The sequence below is a fragment of the Colletes latitarsis genome, chromosome 2 (assembly GCF_051014445.1).
Source record: "Colletes latitarsis isolate SP2378_abdomen chromosome 2, iyColLati1, whole genome shotgun sequence".
Classification (NCBI taxonomy): Eukaryota; Metazoa; Arthropoda; class Insecta; order Hymenoptera; family Colletidae; genus Colletes; species Colletes latitarsis.
In genome coordinates, this window is record NC_135135.1 from 7,238,569 (window position 1) to 7,252,463 (window position 13,895).

Here is a 13,895-nt window from a genome sequence, read left to right on the forward strand (position 1 = left end):
GAGACAGGCGAATAGATAGATAGACGACAAAGGATAGATAATAGATAGGCGGAAAAGAAGGGAGAGAGAGGGAAAGAGAGAGAGAGAGAGAGAGAGATAGAGATAGAGAGAGAACGGGAAAGGAGAGGAAACGCGTGGAGAAAGAGACGAACAAGGGGGGAGAAGTACACAGGGTGCGGAGGGGGGAGGCGGAGAAAGGTAGAGAGGTGGCAGAGGGACAGAGACCGAGAGGGGGTGGGCGGGAGAGGACGATAGACAGGGAGGAAAAGTACGAATCACGAGGACGAAGACTGTGGAAGATAGAGGAGAAACGAGAAAAAAAGGGTCGTGTGTCTTCGTTTCGTTTCTTTGAACAATACTCTTACGAAGAGAAGGACGGAGGAACAAGCGACAGCCACGAACGAGACGACGAGGAGGAAGCGGGACATGCTGGAGCCACGCTGGAGACCCGTCCAGGTAGAGAGACTTACTCAACCCCGCGACACTTGTTCCGTCTTCAATGCACTGCCTTATGACATTCCGATGTCTGACTGACCGTCTGACTGCTTACCTGCCTGCCTGCCTGCCTGCCTGCCTGCCTGCCTGCCTGCCTGCCTGCCTGCCTGCCTGCCTGCCTGCCTGCCTGCCTGTCAATGCTCTCAAGTGCAATCGTATGGTTGCACATTCGCGTCATGCATACTCTCTCCCTACCTCTGTCTCTTTCTGTTCAAGTCTGTCTCTTTGTCTCATCATTCTCTGCCGCTTGCTTCATTCACCGTTCTTTGCATTGCTCTTACTCAATGATGATCGCCACGTGCCATCGGCGAGTCCTTTTGCACGTTCTCGTTACACGACTGTTGTTCCGTTTTTTTTCCCCTCCAATCATTTGCATCTATCGCTTCCCGCGTCGTCGGTGTGTGTGCCGCTTTTGTGCCGCTGTTTTCCTCTTTGTTCGTTGCTCCGAATCGTTACGTTTTGTCGCGGGAAATTTACCGCGTTCCCGTGTGCAAATATAGGTTCGAACGTAGAAATATTCCAGACTGTGTGCAAGATGCAGCCCCACCAAGGCCTAATAATTTCGAGGCTCACGATCGTTCTCGACGGGCATCGAGATCGGGAATAGAATCGATATCTCGTACGGAAACGCGATTTTCGATCGACGAAATTAGGTCGTCGCGAAAATAGAAACAGACGAAAATAGTGTTGTAAATTTTTGGCATAAACGAACGACGGAATCGAACGAATTTCCGAGGCCAGTTTTTAACGAATTTCGGTGTTCGATAGCAGTCAAACGAGTTCTCGTTATAATATAGATAAATGTTCTTTCCTTCGAGATTTTCTGATTGATCTTACGTTGAGCGGACCGAGTGATATTCGTGGAAATGACACTTTAACGATCCTGACAAGACAAATAGGTGCACCGGACAAGCGGAATGGCTGGTCGAATAAATCTCGCTACACAGCTCCAAGATTAACTACGTTCGAGTAACTAAATGCGTACCTGCCTTAGTACAGAAATCTTTCCGGCAAAACGCATTTTTCCTAAAAATAACCTTGGCAGGGACAGGCTGCCTTGACGTTGCCTGGAGTTTCGAATTATATAATACGACGGAATGAATCATTCTGTTATTGGACTGGGAGAGGGCTATCTCGACAAACTGCTCCGGGATACTTGGTTCGTGTAAACAGCAATCACTGTCCACGGTTGGTCGCTGATAAATACGAGACGCGAGTAATTTCGATACAAAACGAGCACGCGAGCTCGCGACCGCCAAGACTGTCGCGTCAAGCGTCTCGACGCCCCAGCTAATCCGAGGCATCCGTCGAAACATCCGCGACGGCATATCGCGATGTATTCGTCGGGTAATGGCAGTTACGCTTCAATCGTGAAACGGTCCGCGTTACCTGGGAATAGAGGTGATTTTTCTCAGGAGGATATAGTCAATGGGAGTAGACGAAGCTATGGGTGGATGATGGTGTATGGGTGGTGTAGGTATGAGACTGCAGAAGTCCCGGGTTGTAGTAGGTGGAACAACGCAGAGACGGAGGCGGTCCTACCCTACTTGGGGGCGTTAAAGAAGTAGGTGGGGTTGGCCACCCCCGCGCGTCAACCCTTGCACCCCGCGTCTCCGAAACCCCTGTGGATCGCCCGGTTCCCTTCGATCCTATATTCGCCAATCGACTAACCCACCCTGCTCCTCGGTCCTCTCTCCTTTTTCCGTCTTCTAGTGCTCCTCCAAGGTTGCCGGCGCTCCCGTCCAGCCATCTGCTTCTGGTCCCGGTTCGACGTCCAAAGATTTCGTCAAAATTCCAAGGCGTACGGCAGCCGACAGCCGCTGGAAAACAGGTTGCCGTCCCCGGCTGATCACGAGGGAGCGGCGACGACGACGCGTACGTCGCGGCGTCCTGCAAAGTGCCTCGAAAACCTGACACGTGCTATCGGCTACAACTCGTTCGATCACCGTCACCGCCACGGTCCGATCGATTCGACGTGTTATTTCGTAGTGTCTAGTGCGCGGCATCGAGCGGGACCAACCGTTCGCGATCGAACGGGGCATTACCTGGCAACGATTCGAGCCGCCGTCACGCCTTCCTGGTCGCTCCGTCGAACCGATCGGATCGGCCGCAGGGTGTTGCTTGTCAATCGCGGTGTATATTTCGCATCATCCCCGCCACGATCCGTGCTCGCCCATCTTCTCACCTCTTCTGGCACTTCAGACGTACGTTCGAGCCTGTGTGCACGTGCACACACGCACACGTCCCGTTCGTACAGACGGGAGGGGGTGGGGGCCGGGCGGGTTTGTATGCAGCCGCATAGGATGAAGATACATACGGTACAGTGTACCAACACAGTTGTGCCACTATAACCCCCGTTTTCGCGCTTGCTTGGCACGGCACAGCATCCCTCTTCGGCTACTTCCGGCCAGACCAGGCTCCGCCCACTTTTATATTAATCACGTCTTGGTTCGCTCCTGGCTTCTGTTCTCCATCTTTCTTCCCCAGTGAGCGATTTCCTACCGTGGACGCCTGGGAACCACACCTTTGCACATTGGCTTATTCATGTTCCAGGTTTGCGACGCGACTCTTCGCAGACATATGTACGGGTTTTCTTCTTTCCTGAACGTACAGGCCTATAATGCATTCCTCGACACCCGTTGAACCGGCTGTCTTGGACGGTGCAGGTTATCCTAGTTCGAACTGGTACACGTGATCTGTCGGTCCTTCCTCCTCTGTAATTATTTCGTTCATTTATTTCGTGTCTTAGAAAATTTATTTTGGAACAGAGTAAAGGACGTGGCTCGATCGTTGTCCTTGTATCGTTCACCTTCGAGAAGAGTTTGTTCTTCAATTAATTGACAATCTGATCCACCCTTCTCTGTATTTACTTAACGTCTTCGTTTTAAAAATTTTAAGAACGTAAAATTTGTCAGGATCGGAGTAAAAGTCGAGTAAGACAGCTGTTTTCAAACCTACCCTTATTGTATGGCCCATCCTTGACAATTCGTTCGCCAATTAATTACTACAGTTTCTGTGATATCTGACAGATGGTGGTCCCACCCTTGTTTAGAATTATTTTGTTTATTTATTCAATGTCTTCGTCACTCGAGCACACAAATTTAGAAATCCCACAAGGATGGAATATTTGTACAGCATCGGAGTAAAGATTCAGCAATAAGACTGTTCTTTTTAAACCTTACTACACCGTCCACCCCCGAAGACAGTTTGTTCGTCAATTAATTGATAACGTAGTATCTGTGCACAATCGGTCGATCCACCCTTATTTGCAATTATTTTACGTTTTACTCAATTTATATAAGAACGGTAAAGCTGTTTACAAACTTGCCTCCATATTATTCGCCCCCATTAATTGGTAACGTCTGATAATGTAGTCGTTGAAATTTCTATGGAGCTTCCGTCGGATCGTAGTTTATAGCACGTTGCTTTTTCCTGGCAGCGTCGAAGGGGAGCCGCGTCGCGATATTTTACGAATCGTCGTGTCCTCGACGGCTCGAGAGGAGTCGAAAAAAAAGGAAAAGAAGAAAAGAGCGATTCACGCCGCCGTGTAGGTGACTGCGACATTCGTGCGTCCCGAGCAACGGTGTGCCGGGGTAATGAATAATAACCAGTTATTATTGCCAGGTCGAGCAATAAACACGCAGCTCACAAACACACCACCCCCACGCCGCAATAAGGGTTGTCACGCATAGGCACGACATTTGTTTTCAGCACGTCGAGTGTGCACGTTACGAGCACCACCTTTCTACAGATATTGGCTCCATTGTTACACGTTGTGTATCGTGACTGCTCCTCCGCCACTTTCGCGAACCACCGATCCTCGTGCCGCCTATCATCCGTCACAGCCACTTCAACGCCACTCCGTATTGTCCTCGTCGATTCTTCAATTCGTCGCGATCTCTCGATTTTATTATTTTTGTTTCCCCGTTACAGCGGCGGCGAGTAATTCCCGCGCACCGTCGGCAAGGCTAGCATCTTTGATTCGGTTTCAATTTCATTTCTTTCTCCACTCCTCCCCAATTGTCTTAAAATTTTGATCAACACGGCTGTATTCCATTTTCCGAAAAGTTTAGTTGCCTCAACACAGAGCAAAGATGGACTTTTCAACTTTGTTCATCCACGAGATTTCGATTTTAATTAATTGCCTTGTCGATTAGATTTATACTGGTATTTCAAATATTCCATCCATTTACTGAATATGGTACAGGGCTGCGAACTTGCAGTAGAGAGACACGAGTGTTAGATCGAGTAATATTAATAGAAATTAAACAGTTATACAAACGATTTTACCACAAATTTATGTATATTGTTTTAGCTGTTCCACATAGTTTCTTTCAACATAGTTAGGTGGAATTGTACACTTTTTATGCCTCGAAATATTTGAGCTCTTTTCTGGTGCCTCAGATGCTTGGAAGATTTCTGATAAAAATGCTTTTAATTCTTGTAATCGTATTCTTCGATTTCTATCATGTTATTTCAATGTCAATGTTGATCGTACTGAATTCTGGTAATAATTAATTTCTACTCATCCTCCCATTATTTTTGCAACTTCCCTTCGAACCTAACTCTACTTTCAACACTGTTCCAAATCTTTTGTGCAATCGTTCTGAAATTTGTCTGTATTTTATTTCGTTGCATTCGTGTACAGTATCCTTGATGCAGTTCGACAGCAATACAATTCATTATCGTTGCAACAGCGATTAGAACGTTCACATGGAATAAATATAGAGCCAAAAGTTAGCAATTTTTTAACGAAACACTCTTCGCTAGCAATCGAATAAAAACTCCCCAAAGATGTTGAAAATAAATAAAATGATATCCTTAGAGAAGTGTAACATGACTTTGTTTAGAGGTTCGATATCGTTGAAACGAACAGTTTATTCGTCGGTTGTATCGCGAAGGCGATTTCTACCGGTCGATTGTAACCCGAATCGCCCGAATTTCTAGAGGTTGGTTCATTTTGTCGCGATAATCCGCATTCCATGTCATTCCGTCGGCGCGTGTACGGCAATGCATCATCGCCCCCGCGACGGGTATTTGTCAATAGAAACAGGCATCGACGCCGCAACTGCGGCAAGTATACGTCAATATACATAACGACCGCCTGTTGACTTGTTACGTTGTCGAGTACCGCCGATGATTCGATGATTTGCCGATCCATGACTGCTCCGTGTCAAATATGCCCCACGGTTGTTCTCGTAGGCGCGTTAACACGGGAACGCCGGCGGCCGTTCATTTGCGATCGGCGCACTAACGCTCGTCGTTACATTAAATTATCATCCTGCGATTGTGATGTACCGACGGTTTGCACGGCGACTCGTTATAACAAGATCATGGCGTCGCCTCGACGACAATTTCCCAGATATCCGCGCGTCATGAATAATTCGCCGACGCGGGGCTATCAATCGGAAAGCGAACCGTTTCGACGCGGAACTAGGAATTTAGGTCGAAAGATGCCATCGCGCGACTATAAAAGAAGTTCCCGATGAAATTCTTCTTGAACCGGTAGCATTCATCGAAGGAAAAATAAATATTTTTGTAGCTCGGTAAAATTAGGGATAAAAATAATTGTTTTCCATTAACCCTTAACGGTCCAGTGCCTCCGTACACGCGACATAGCACTTTTACTTATTAAGTTGAATTCATTATTCGAATTTTCAATGAAAAATAAAATCTCTGCGTATGAAAAATAGCTTGAACCCAACGGTACGTGAACTCGAAATGCCTCTGGACCAATAAGGGCTAAATTACAAGTTAGAAACGTAAGATACGAGATTATAATTAACAAAAACGAAAGAATTTGAATAAAGAAAACTGATCATTTTTGGTGGGATAGGAAAAATGTAAGCGTTATAGGGTTAAAGTATTACAACAATGGGACGAGTTCGATGTCTAAAATCAAATAGTGGAATATATAAATTTGTTACGAAAGTATATATCGGAGTGGACTGAACGAGAGTAGAATTAGTTTCTATGAAATCGCAGTTCCTTTTCCTAAAAAGAGGAAAACATCGGAGGAGTAAAGGCGGCACAAAGAGCCGTTTCACGTTCCCTACGGGACGCCGAGGAACGATCCGCGGGGGTGGGCTCGAAAAAAAGCCGATCATTATCCACTCGTCGTGCATTGGTCGCGTTACCCGATGCAACCTCGTTTGCAGGGCTCTCCTCCACTATAATAGAGATTCTGCACGATGCTGGACATTGAGAGCGACCGCCGTATTAAAACCGTTCGTGTTTGAGCTCGTGATCCCATCGCGTATCAATTATTACGCAGATTTGTACACAAAGGGGGACGGCCAGATGCGACGCACAGATATAAACCGCAATAATCGTCTGCATCTACTGTCTTGTAATTTGAATCATGCACTCTCGGCTGAATGACGCTTCGGTCGGTAAACTGAAACGAACACACTCGGACGAGCGTTGAATTTTTTAATGGGCGCCGTGGAAGTTTGTTGGATGTAACGATTTCGGAATCGTCTGTTTTGTTATGAAACGATCGCGAGCTGTTCGGTGTACGTCGAGACCCGGAGGCTTCGCAGCTTGTCGGGAGAAAAGCTTCGCGTGCGCCAGAACCGACGGCATGAAAACGAAGAACCATCGACTTCGGAACGTTTGCGCCCCATCACGATGAAATTAAAGTATGGGGCGAGGCAGTGGATCGTGATAACTTTCGAGCACCATTATCGGGGTGTTAAGAGACTGGGGTTTAGCACATAATGCGGTTTTATTAACCATGAACTCGCGGAGTATAGTTAAAAAGAATGTACACCATCGTGGGTCCGACGAGAATAAAATTAACTTTCGATCGGGATAAATTAAAGAATATCCCACGCTCGAAAATTTGACGTGCTATCGTTCTTTTCCAACTGCTCGATTATTGATAGAATAATAAAAATACGTACTGTGAACAATAATATTCGCGAAAATACAAACAGAATTTTCTCATTATTTTCTAAAATTGACCATCTCTTTGAAATTTCTAGTAATTTGGTAAACAGATATAATTAAAAAGTAGAGAAACCGTTACAGAGGAAAGTAATTGCTTCGTGTACGATTGCAGTATAGTTTTTGATAACAGACAAATTTATCTTATCCTTAGTATCGAGTGAATAATTTAAAAATTATTAACAAATATATGTATAATGTTTGAGATTATGTGTCTGGAAAATTATAAGGGATCTTTTTTGTACTCGAGTCAGTGGGAGTCCAATTACTTTTGGAATTTATTTATTCATAACTGTACTCCGTTTCGAACAATGTGTTCGTCTTCGAGTACGTTCTACGCAAAACAAAACAAATAGACAGAATGGCCAAGAGCACGAACGTGAAGATTAAATTAATTGTATGGGTGCAAGAGGAGGAAGGGAAACACTTACGCCGAAAGTCAACAAAATCATCGGAAAGCTAAAATTTGTGACAATTCGTTAATTTAAAAATAGAAAGTAGGTTGCTTTCGTGTGTTTTGACAAAAATAAATTGCTTCGACTGTTAGGTACATTGTTATTTTTGTCGAAACACTTGGAAACGATTTGCCTTCAACCTCCAAATTAACGAATTGTTATGTATTTCTACTTTTCCGTATTGTTGTAGTCGCGTAACCTGTGGACGATTTTCAGCGCAACTTTTTCCTTTTTCTGTATTTCAACCTTTATAATTAATTCAATCTTCGCGTTTCTCTTGTTCCGTGTCGAACATACAGAGAACAGTAACGCAGTAGTACACATATCACGTTTATGAATAAATAAACTTAAAAAATAATTGGGCTCTCACTGACTAAATACAGAGAAACATTTTTATGTTATTATTGTCTGACATTACAGATACTACAGCCATAAAGAAAAAAAAGAACACACTAGTTTTCCTTTACTAGAATATTAATTCTGGAAACTTTAATTATTCATTGGTGAACACTATTATCGGACCGTACGAGCTTTCGATATTTTATCAATTTTCATTCCAAGATTTTAGGATCGTTCGAAATAAAAATCCGTGAAGGTACCTGAAATGAAAATAAAGTTTAGAAGAACGACGAACTCAAAGAATTCGAATACTGCGAATATGCAGATTAGGCATATTCGAAACATAGTTTCTCAAAATTGCAAAGCGTACTTAACTTTTTTTAGATTGATCTGTTGACGTGTTCCTCGTTTATGAATATCTGCCAGTAGCTTCGCGTTTAAATAAAATAAAATGTTCGAGGAGTATTATAATCGACTGAAAAGTTTGACAGCCTGGGCAGTTGGCGTCGCGTCAGTGAAAAGAGTCGATCATCGCCAGACCATGGCGCATTGGTTACGATGTATCTCGTTGCAACGTCGGTGACATAATAGAGCGACGTCGCGATCCGTAGTGAACTGCGAGCGACGGCGCATCAAAATGTAGATCGGTCTTGTTTGAATTCGCGGTTCTATCATGAATCAATTACCGCGCAGATACGCGTACACAACGACGGAACGCGACGAAAGCTAGCTCGCGAAGGATGAGGGGACACAAAGAGGGATTCGCAAACAGCGGCTAGTATGCGTGTCGGTCGGTGTTCACCTGTGTTTTCGATGCACACGCGAACCACCGTCCTCGTCATTCCCGGGAATACGCGACGATTGCCTCCTTTCCTTTTTTTTCTACTTTTTTACTCGGTTATTTTCCACGATAATCATCCTATCCAACTTCGGCCATTCGATGGAACGACGTAAGTTCGCCGTCGTCGCGTTTAAAGAACGGGGTATTCCGCGTTGGTTAAATCACCTTTACTCCCCCATGAAGTGGACGAGTTCCTCCTGAGAACGTCGAAAGAGGTTTTAACCGCGCGTATTCCGTATCGGTTAGAAGCGACAGTTTCGAACGGTTTTTTTCTCCTGATCAGACACGGTTTCTCTTTACCGTAAAAATTTAGAACGTCCCGGGAGACGCGTGCTGAACTATTTAGCATTCGAGGAGCCATCGAGTTTGAAGACCTCTGTAGTGTCTTCTTTCTTGCAGTTGTAACTTTCGTCTGCATAGTTTTTTCGATGAGGAATAATGCAAATTTTTTGAAATTTTCTGGCCCGAGAGGCTGCATCCAGAACAAACTTTATATAATTATTTTATTATCATTCGGAGGTTGGTACCTATAGGGGCTGTAAGCAAAATATAGTAATGCTATTTTGTGTATTTTACAATTTAATACTACATAAAACTACTTAGTGACCCTTTCAGCTGCTTATATTTCATTATTTTTTTTCTATAAAAATTGAGTCGAGGCACAATGAAATATTTGTACTCGAAGTTTGTTTCCAAACGCTACAATAAAATGTCACTGTTGCGTACAAAGTACATCACCGCGAATAAAAATTAATTTAATCTACGAGAGGAGTTTACCATTTTTTAGAATTTTGTCTTTCACGAGATACAGAATGATCCATTGAGGACCGTACTGTACCCGTTGAGAATCCCTGATCTAAATCGCTTTACGTCCAGGCTTGCCTTCCTGGTAATGTACAGATTGTCAAGTCTGAATGGTTACGCAACACGTCCAAGCCGAGTACCCGAATCTAATTTAAACGAGTCAAAGCTAACGAAGAGTTGTTTTCGCGTGGAAGTGTATTTATAACATCAGACTCATTTCTGACTCGGTCTGGTTGACTCTTTCTTCGATGAGTCGGTCCTTTGATGATCCGAAAGACAGCTCCGGAGTACGGCCACCCAAATTATTCGCGAAACGATCCGCATTAAGGAATCGATTCTTGGAACACATCGACTCTGGTCGTCACAGAAAAGAAAAATAATAACAATTCTGCACAGATTATAAAAAAAAGCCTTAGACTTTAATTCCAAATACAATCATACATATGGAGAACAAAAATGTTTACTTGAGGAAGTTGTGATAGTTCAGTGAATGTTTATCTTTGATGCATACAAGTAAAATACACGCAAAAACATAGAAAAAGATAGATGGAATAGAATAGATTCCGAGCGTAAAGGGTAGTTGTTAAATCTAACTCAATGAACGCGTAAATATGGATGGATGTTTTTCATTCGAGGAAAACCACGAGGCACGTGTATTTATGAAGAGCACAATTATGTCGCCGAGCCAGACGATCGACGATATCATCTTCGAGTTGTCTGATAAGGGCACATTCAAGCACAGGAATAAATAGTCAGAAGTGGTTTGAAAGAAAACAATGTTTGTTATAACCTAAACTGTCTTATCTGCCTCGATTGTAATTGGTCGTCGCGTCTAATCAAAGCGCACCGTTGTTTACGACTGGTTCGCAACAATAAAGTGCCACTTCGCGCCAGTTCCGTTCTGGATTTCGTTGGAGATGGCTTATCAATCTCCGCTTTCTAGAAAGACGCGAGACGTTTGTGCGGCACGACATTGATATCTGCTTCGAGCCATTCGATTTATATCGATATTTTAATCGTTCGTTAACGCGCAAACAGGTTGTAAAACTCCTTTCTCGCAGCGTAGTCGCGGCGACGATGCCGCATCGTTGCATTCAATCGAAGAAACATAATTCCCTTCGCGATACCCACGCAGTTCACTTTAAATTCCACGCAGCCGGAGCTGTCTTATCAGTTTGGCGACACCGTCTGCCTGTTGTTGAAAGAGATTGAAGAAGCCTAGAGAACACAGTGGTCGATACGCGTTCCCGTTTCCCTCGTTTCTGAATCGGTTTCGCGCCCATTGATCGTCGAACGTCATCTTTCCGATCGCGTCGCGAGTGCTCGTTTATTCCCGCGTCACGTTAATTCGATAGAATCTCGATAGTATCGAAGTAAAAGCGACTCGAAAACTCGAAACGGGCATACGAGCCGCGCGCGTCAAGTTTCGTTCGTCCATCGGACAGATTTTCGCAAAACTGGATTTGCCCGGGCTTCTTATGCACAACATTTTGGTATTCTCGAGCTCGATCGTGCAAAAGTTACAAATGTGTTTCTTCATCGGATGGCGTGAAGGCGGCATAAAAATTCCTAATTTGTGAACCGAAGCGACTGACAAGGTTAGTTCACTTTTAGTCGAATGACGAGCAACGAATATTATTATTTCGCGCGGCAATCCGTAACGCGGATGGAAAAATAATTTTCAGCCGGTGGTAAGAGGCACACTTTATTCCGCTTTCTGCAACACCTTCTTATCTGAGCTTGCTGTTGTTTGCTCAATATTGTTTTACCGCAGATAAGTGTCCCATATGCTCATTATACGACCGACCGTTTATTTACCTGCTTCTTTTCCCTCGGTTTCACAATCGTCGCAAAACATTTAGCAATCGTACGCAACTCCGCGTTACGATTCTACGGTGGTGGCTACGTTTTAAGAAGTCGCGAACGACTCCGTCGATATTCGAGCGTTTAGAATTCAGGCAACGAAGATGGAAAATCGAGGAAATAGAATTTTCCTCGGGATATTTGAGTGCCGGGCTCCTGTCTTCCAAGCGCTAGGATAGCTTCGACGCTCGCGAATATAGACGACCTCGATCGTTAGTGACTTCTCGGTGCTTGAATGTCTCAAAAATTATTTATTCCATCTATTTTATGTTCGTTCAACGTCTTTATTCGTCGTAACGAGGGCGAAAATTTATAAATTCAAATATACCAATAGAAAAGGATGGAAAGTAAACTATTTGTTTATAAGAAATCTAGGATTTTGAGTTATAGTTTGATTTCTAAAAAGGGTTGTATTGTACGAAACAAAGACCTAGCACAAAGAAACAGGGTTATGGATTTCAAAATTGAACAAAATCACATTTTTCCTTTCGTGGCTTTAAAAAATGTGTTCGCTAAAAGTGTTAGTAATTAATCAAATGTATCGTTGTATCTGTTAATGTTTAAGTATGTATGCTAATTTCCTTTATCGCGTCTGCTGATCTATCTTTAGCACCATCTTGTCGGATCTTCATAAATTTCGTAGATGCATCCGGGCGCAATGCATAAATTCTTTTCTCATTACTTTTGAATACAGCAGATTATTTAACGGTTATATAATATATATGAAAGATTTATAAAACCGAAACAGAATTCCCATCGTGTATCGTGTTATACGAGGAATACCTTATTGATTAAATAATACAAAAGTAGATTTCTTTTGTACGCTGATAATTTGAAAATATTTCACGATATTGCGAATAACAGAGACATAGTATTGTTATAATGCAACGTACGACAACTTAATATAACACCTACTGCAAAACTAACAATTTAACGTACCCAAATGTTATGTTATTCGATTTAGTCGCAAAAGCACACCGTGTGTTTCAATTATGCTCTTGTCTCTGTATTGCCAACCAGAGTCAATATTACGTACGAGAGATCTTGGCATTAAATTTACGTTCTCTTTTCCTGTTCAAGATCATTGCTTTAATATATTTGGAAAGGCTGTTAAGATACTGTAGTATATTGCCCGCGTTTCCCATCGTACTAAAAATATAACCACTATCAAACTTGTATACATCATGATGGTTCAGCCACGCCTTGAATGTTGCTTTCTTATCTGGGTACCTTTATTTTAAGAACCTTTCTGATCGAACGTGTCCAGCGTAAATTTCTTTTCATTCGTATTTTATATCGGCCACACCATCGTCGGGCGACGCGTAACGATTAAAATCCCCTTAATTTTTTCATTTGCAGTTAATAACGCTTAAAAAGCGCAGGATCATGGTTAATTTATTGACTGTGTTCGAACGATTAGATTACCATATTAAATGACAGGAAACCTTACGACATCTTAAACTCTATTCTTCTATTAAAAACCTCAGACATTCCTCGATACTTCATATCGCATATTATAGTACTCGGATAAAGAGAATGCCCTAAATGGAATGTGTGTCAATCTTAATGAAGTTTATATCAGTATTGACTTCTTTAATGGCCTTTCGCTTATACGTTCCGCAATAAATATCATTAGCTTGTGTTAAGTTTCTGATACTAGTTTAATTTGTTTTTCTCTTTCCGAGAATTCTATTTTCGATAATGTTTTCGATAACGAAATATCTCTTTCTTCTCGTAATATTTGTACTCAAAGGATGATCTACAATTACATAGAGAATGTATTTATTACATTTTAGTGTGGTTGAAAAACTACTTGGGTTATCGAAATTAATGATTCTAGCTCTATTTTTCTCCACGCCATATTAGACGTTCTCCAGGAATGACGTTTAGGTTCATTGCTATTTTCCCATTCTTGATTAAGTTTCTACTGTTTGACGGTGACTTAAAAGTTTCTAGTCTTGAATCATAGAGTACAACGAATCGGTTACGACTCGATTCGAACAAATGACATGCCAAGAGGTTTCTAGCGCTGCTAAGCAGCCATTTTACTTCCATATACGTTCCAGAATACAGTTTTAAGACCTATTAATTGCGTTCGCGATCTCGGAATTTTATTTAACTCATCCCCACGTGTTTCCACATCGTCACAC

At 42.8% G+C, this 13,895-nt stretch overlaps 1 protein-coding gene across 15 annotated transcripts in view; it reads left to right on the forward strand.

Annotated features, from left to right (window-relative positions):
- The first annotated feature begins 259 nt into the window (after window positions 1-259).
- Foxp (forkhead box transcription factor P) overlaps window positions 260-13,895 on the forward strand; it is a 408,547-nt gene continuing 394,911 nt past the window's right edge. For all 15 annotated transcript variants that reach the window (XR_013080796.1, XM_076779178.1, XM_076779089.1 and 12 more), the window contains exon 1: window positions 260-456. Coding sequence is in view for 13 of the 15 variants with exons in the window: in XM_076779089.1 (XP_076635204.1) it covers window positions 427-456 (30 nt within the window). In the remaining 2 variants the exon portion in view is untranslated. The remainder of the gene's footprint in view (window positions 457-13,895) is intronic.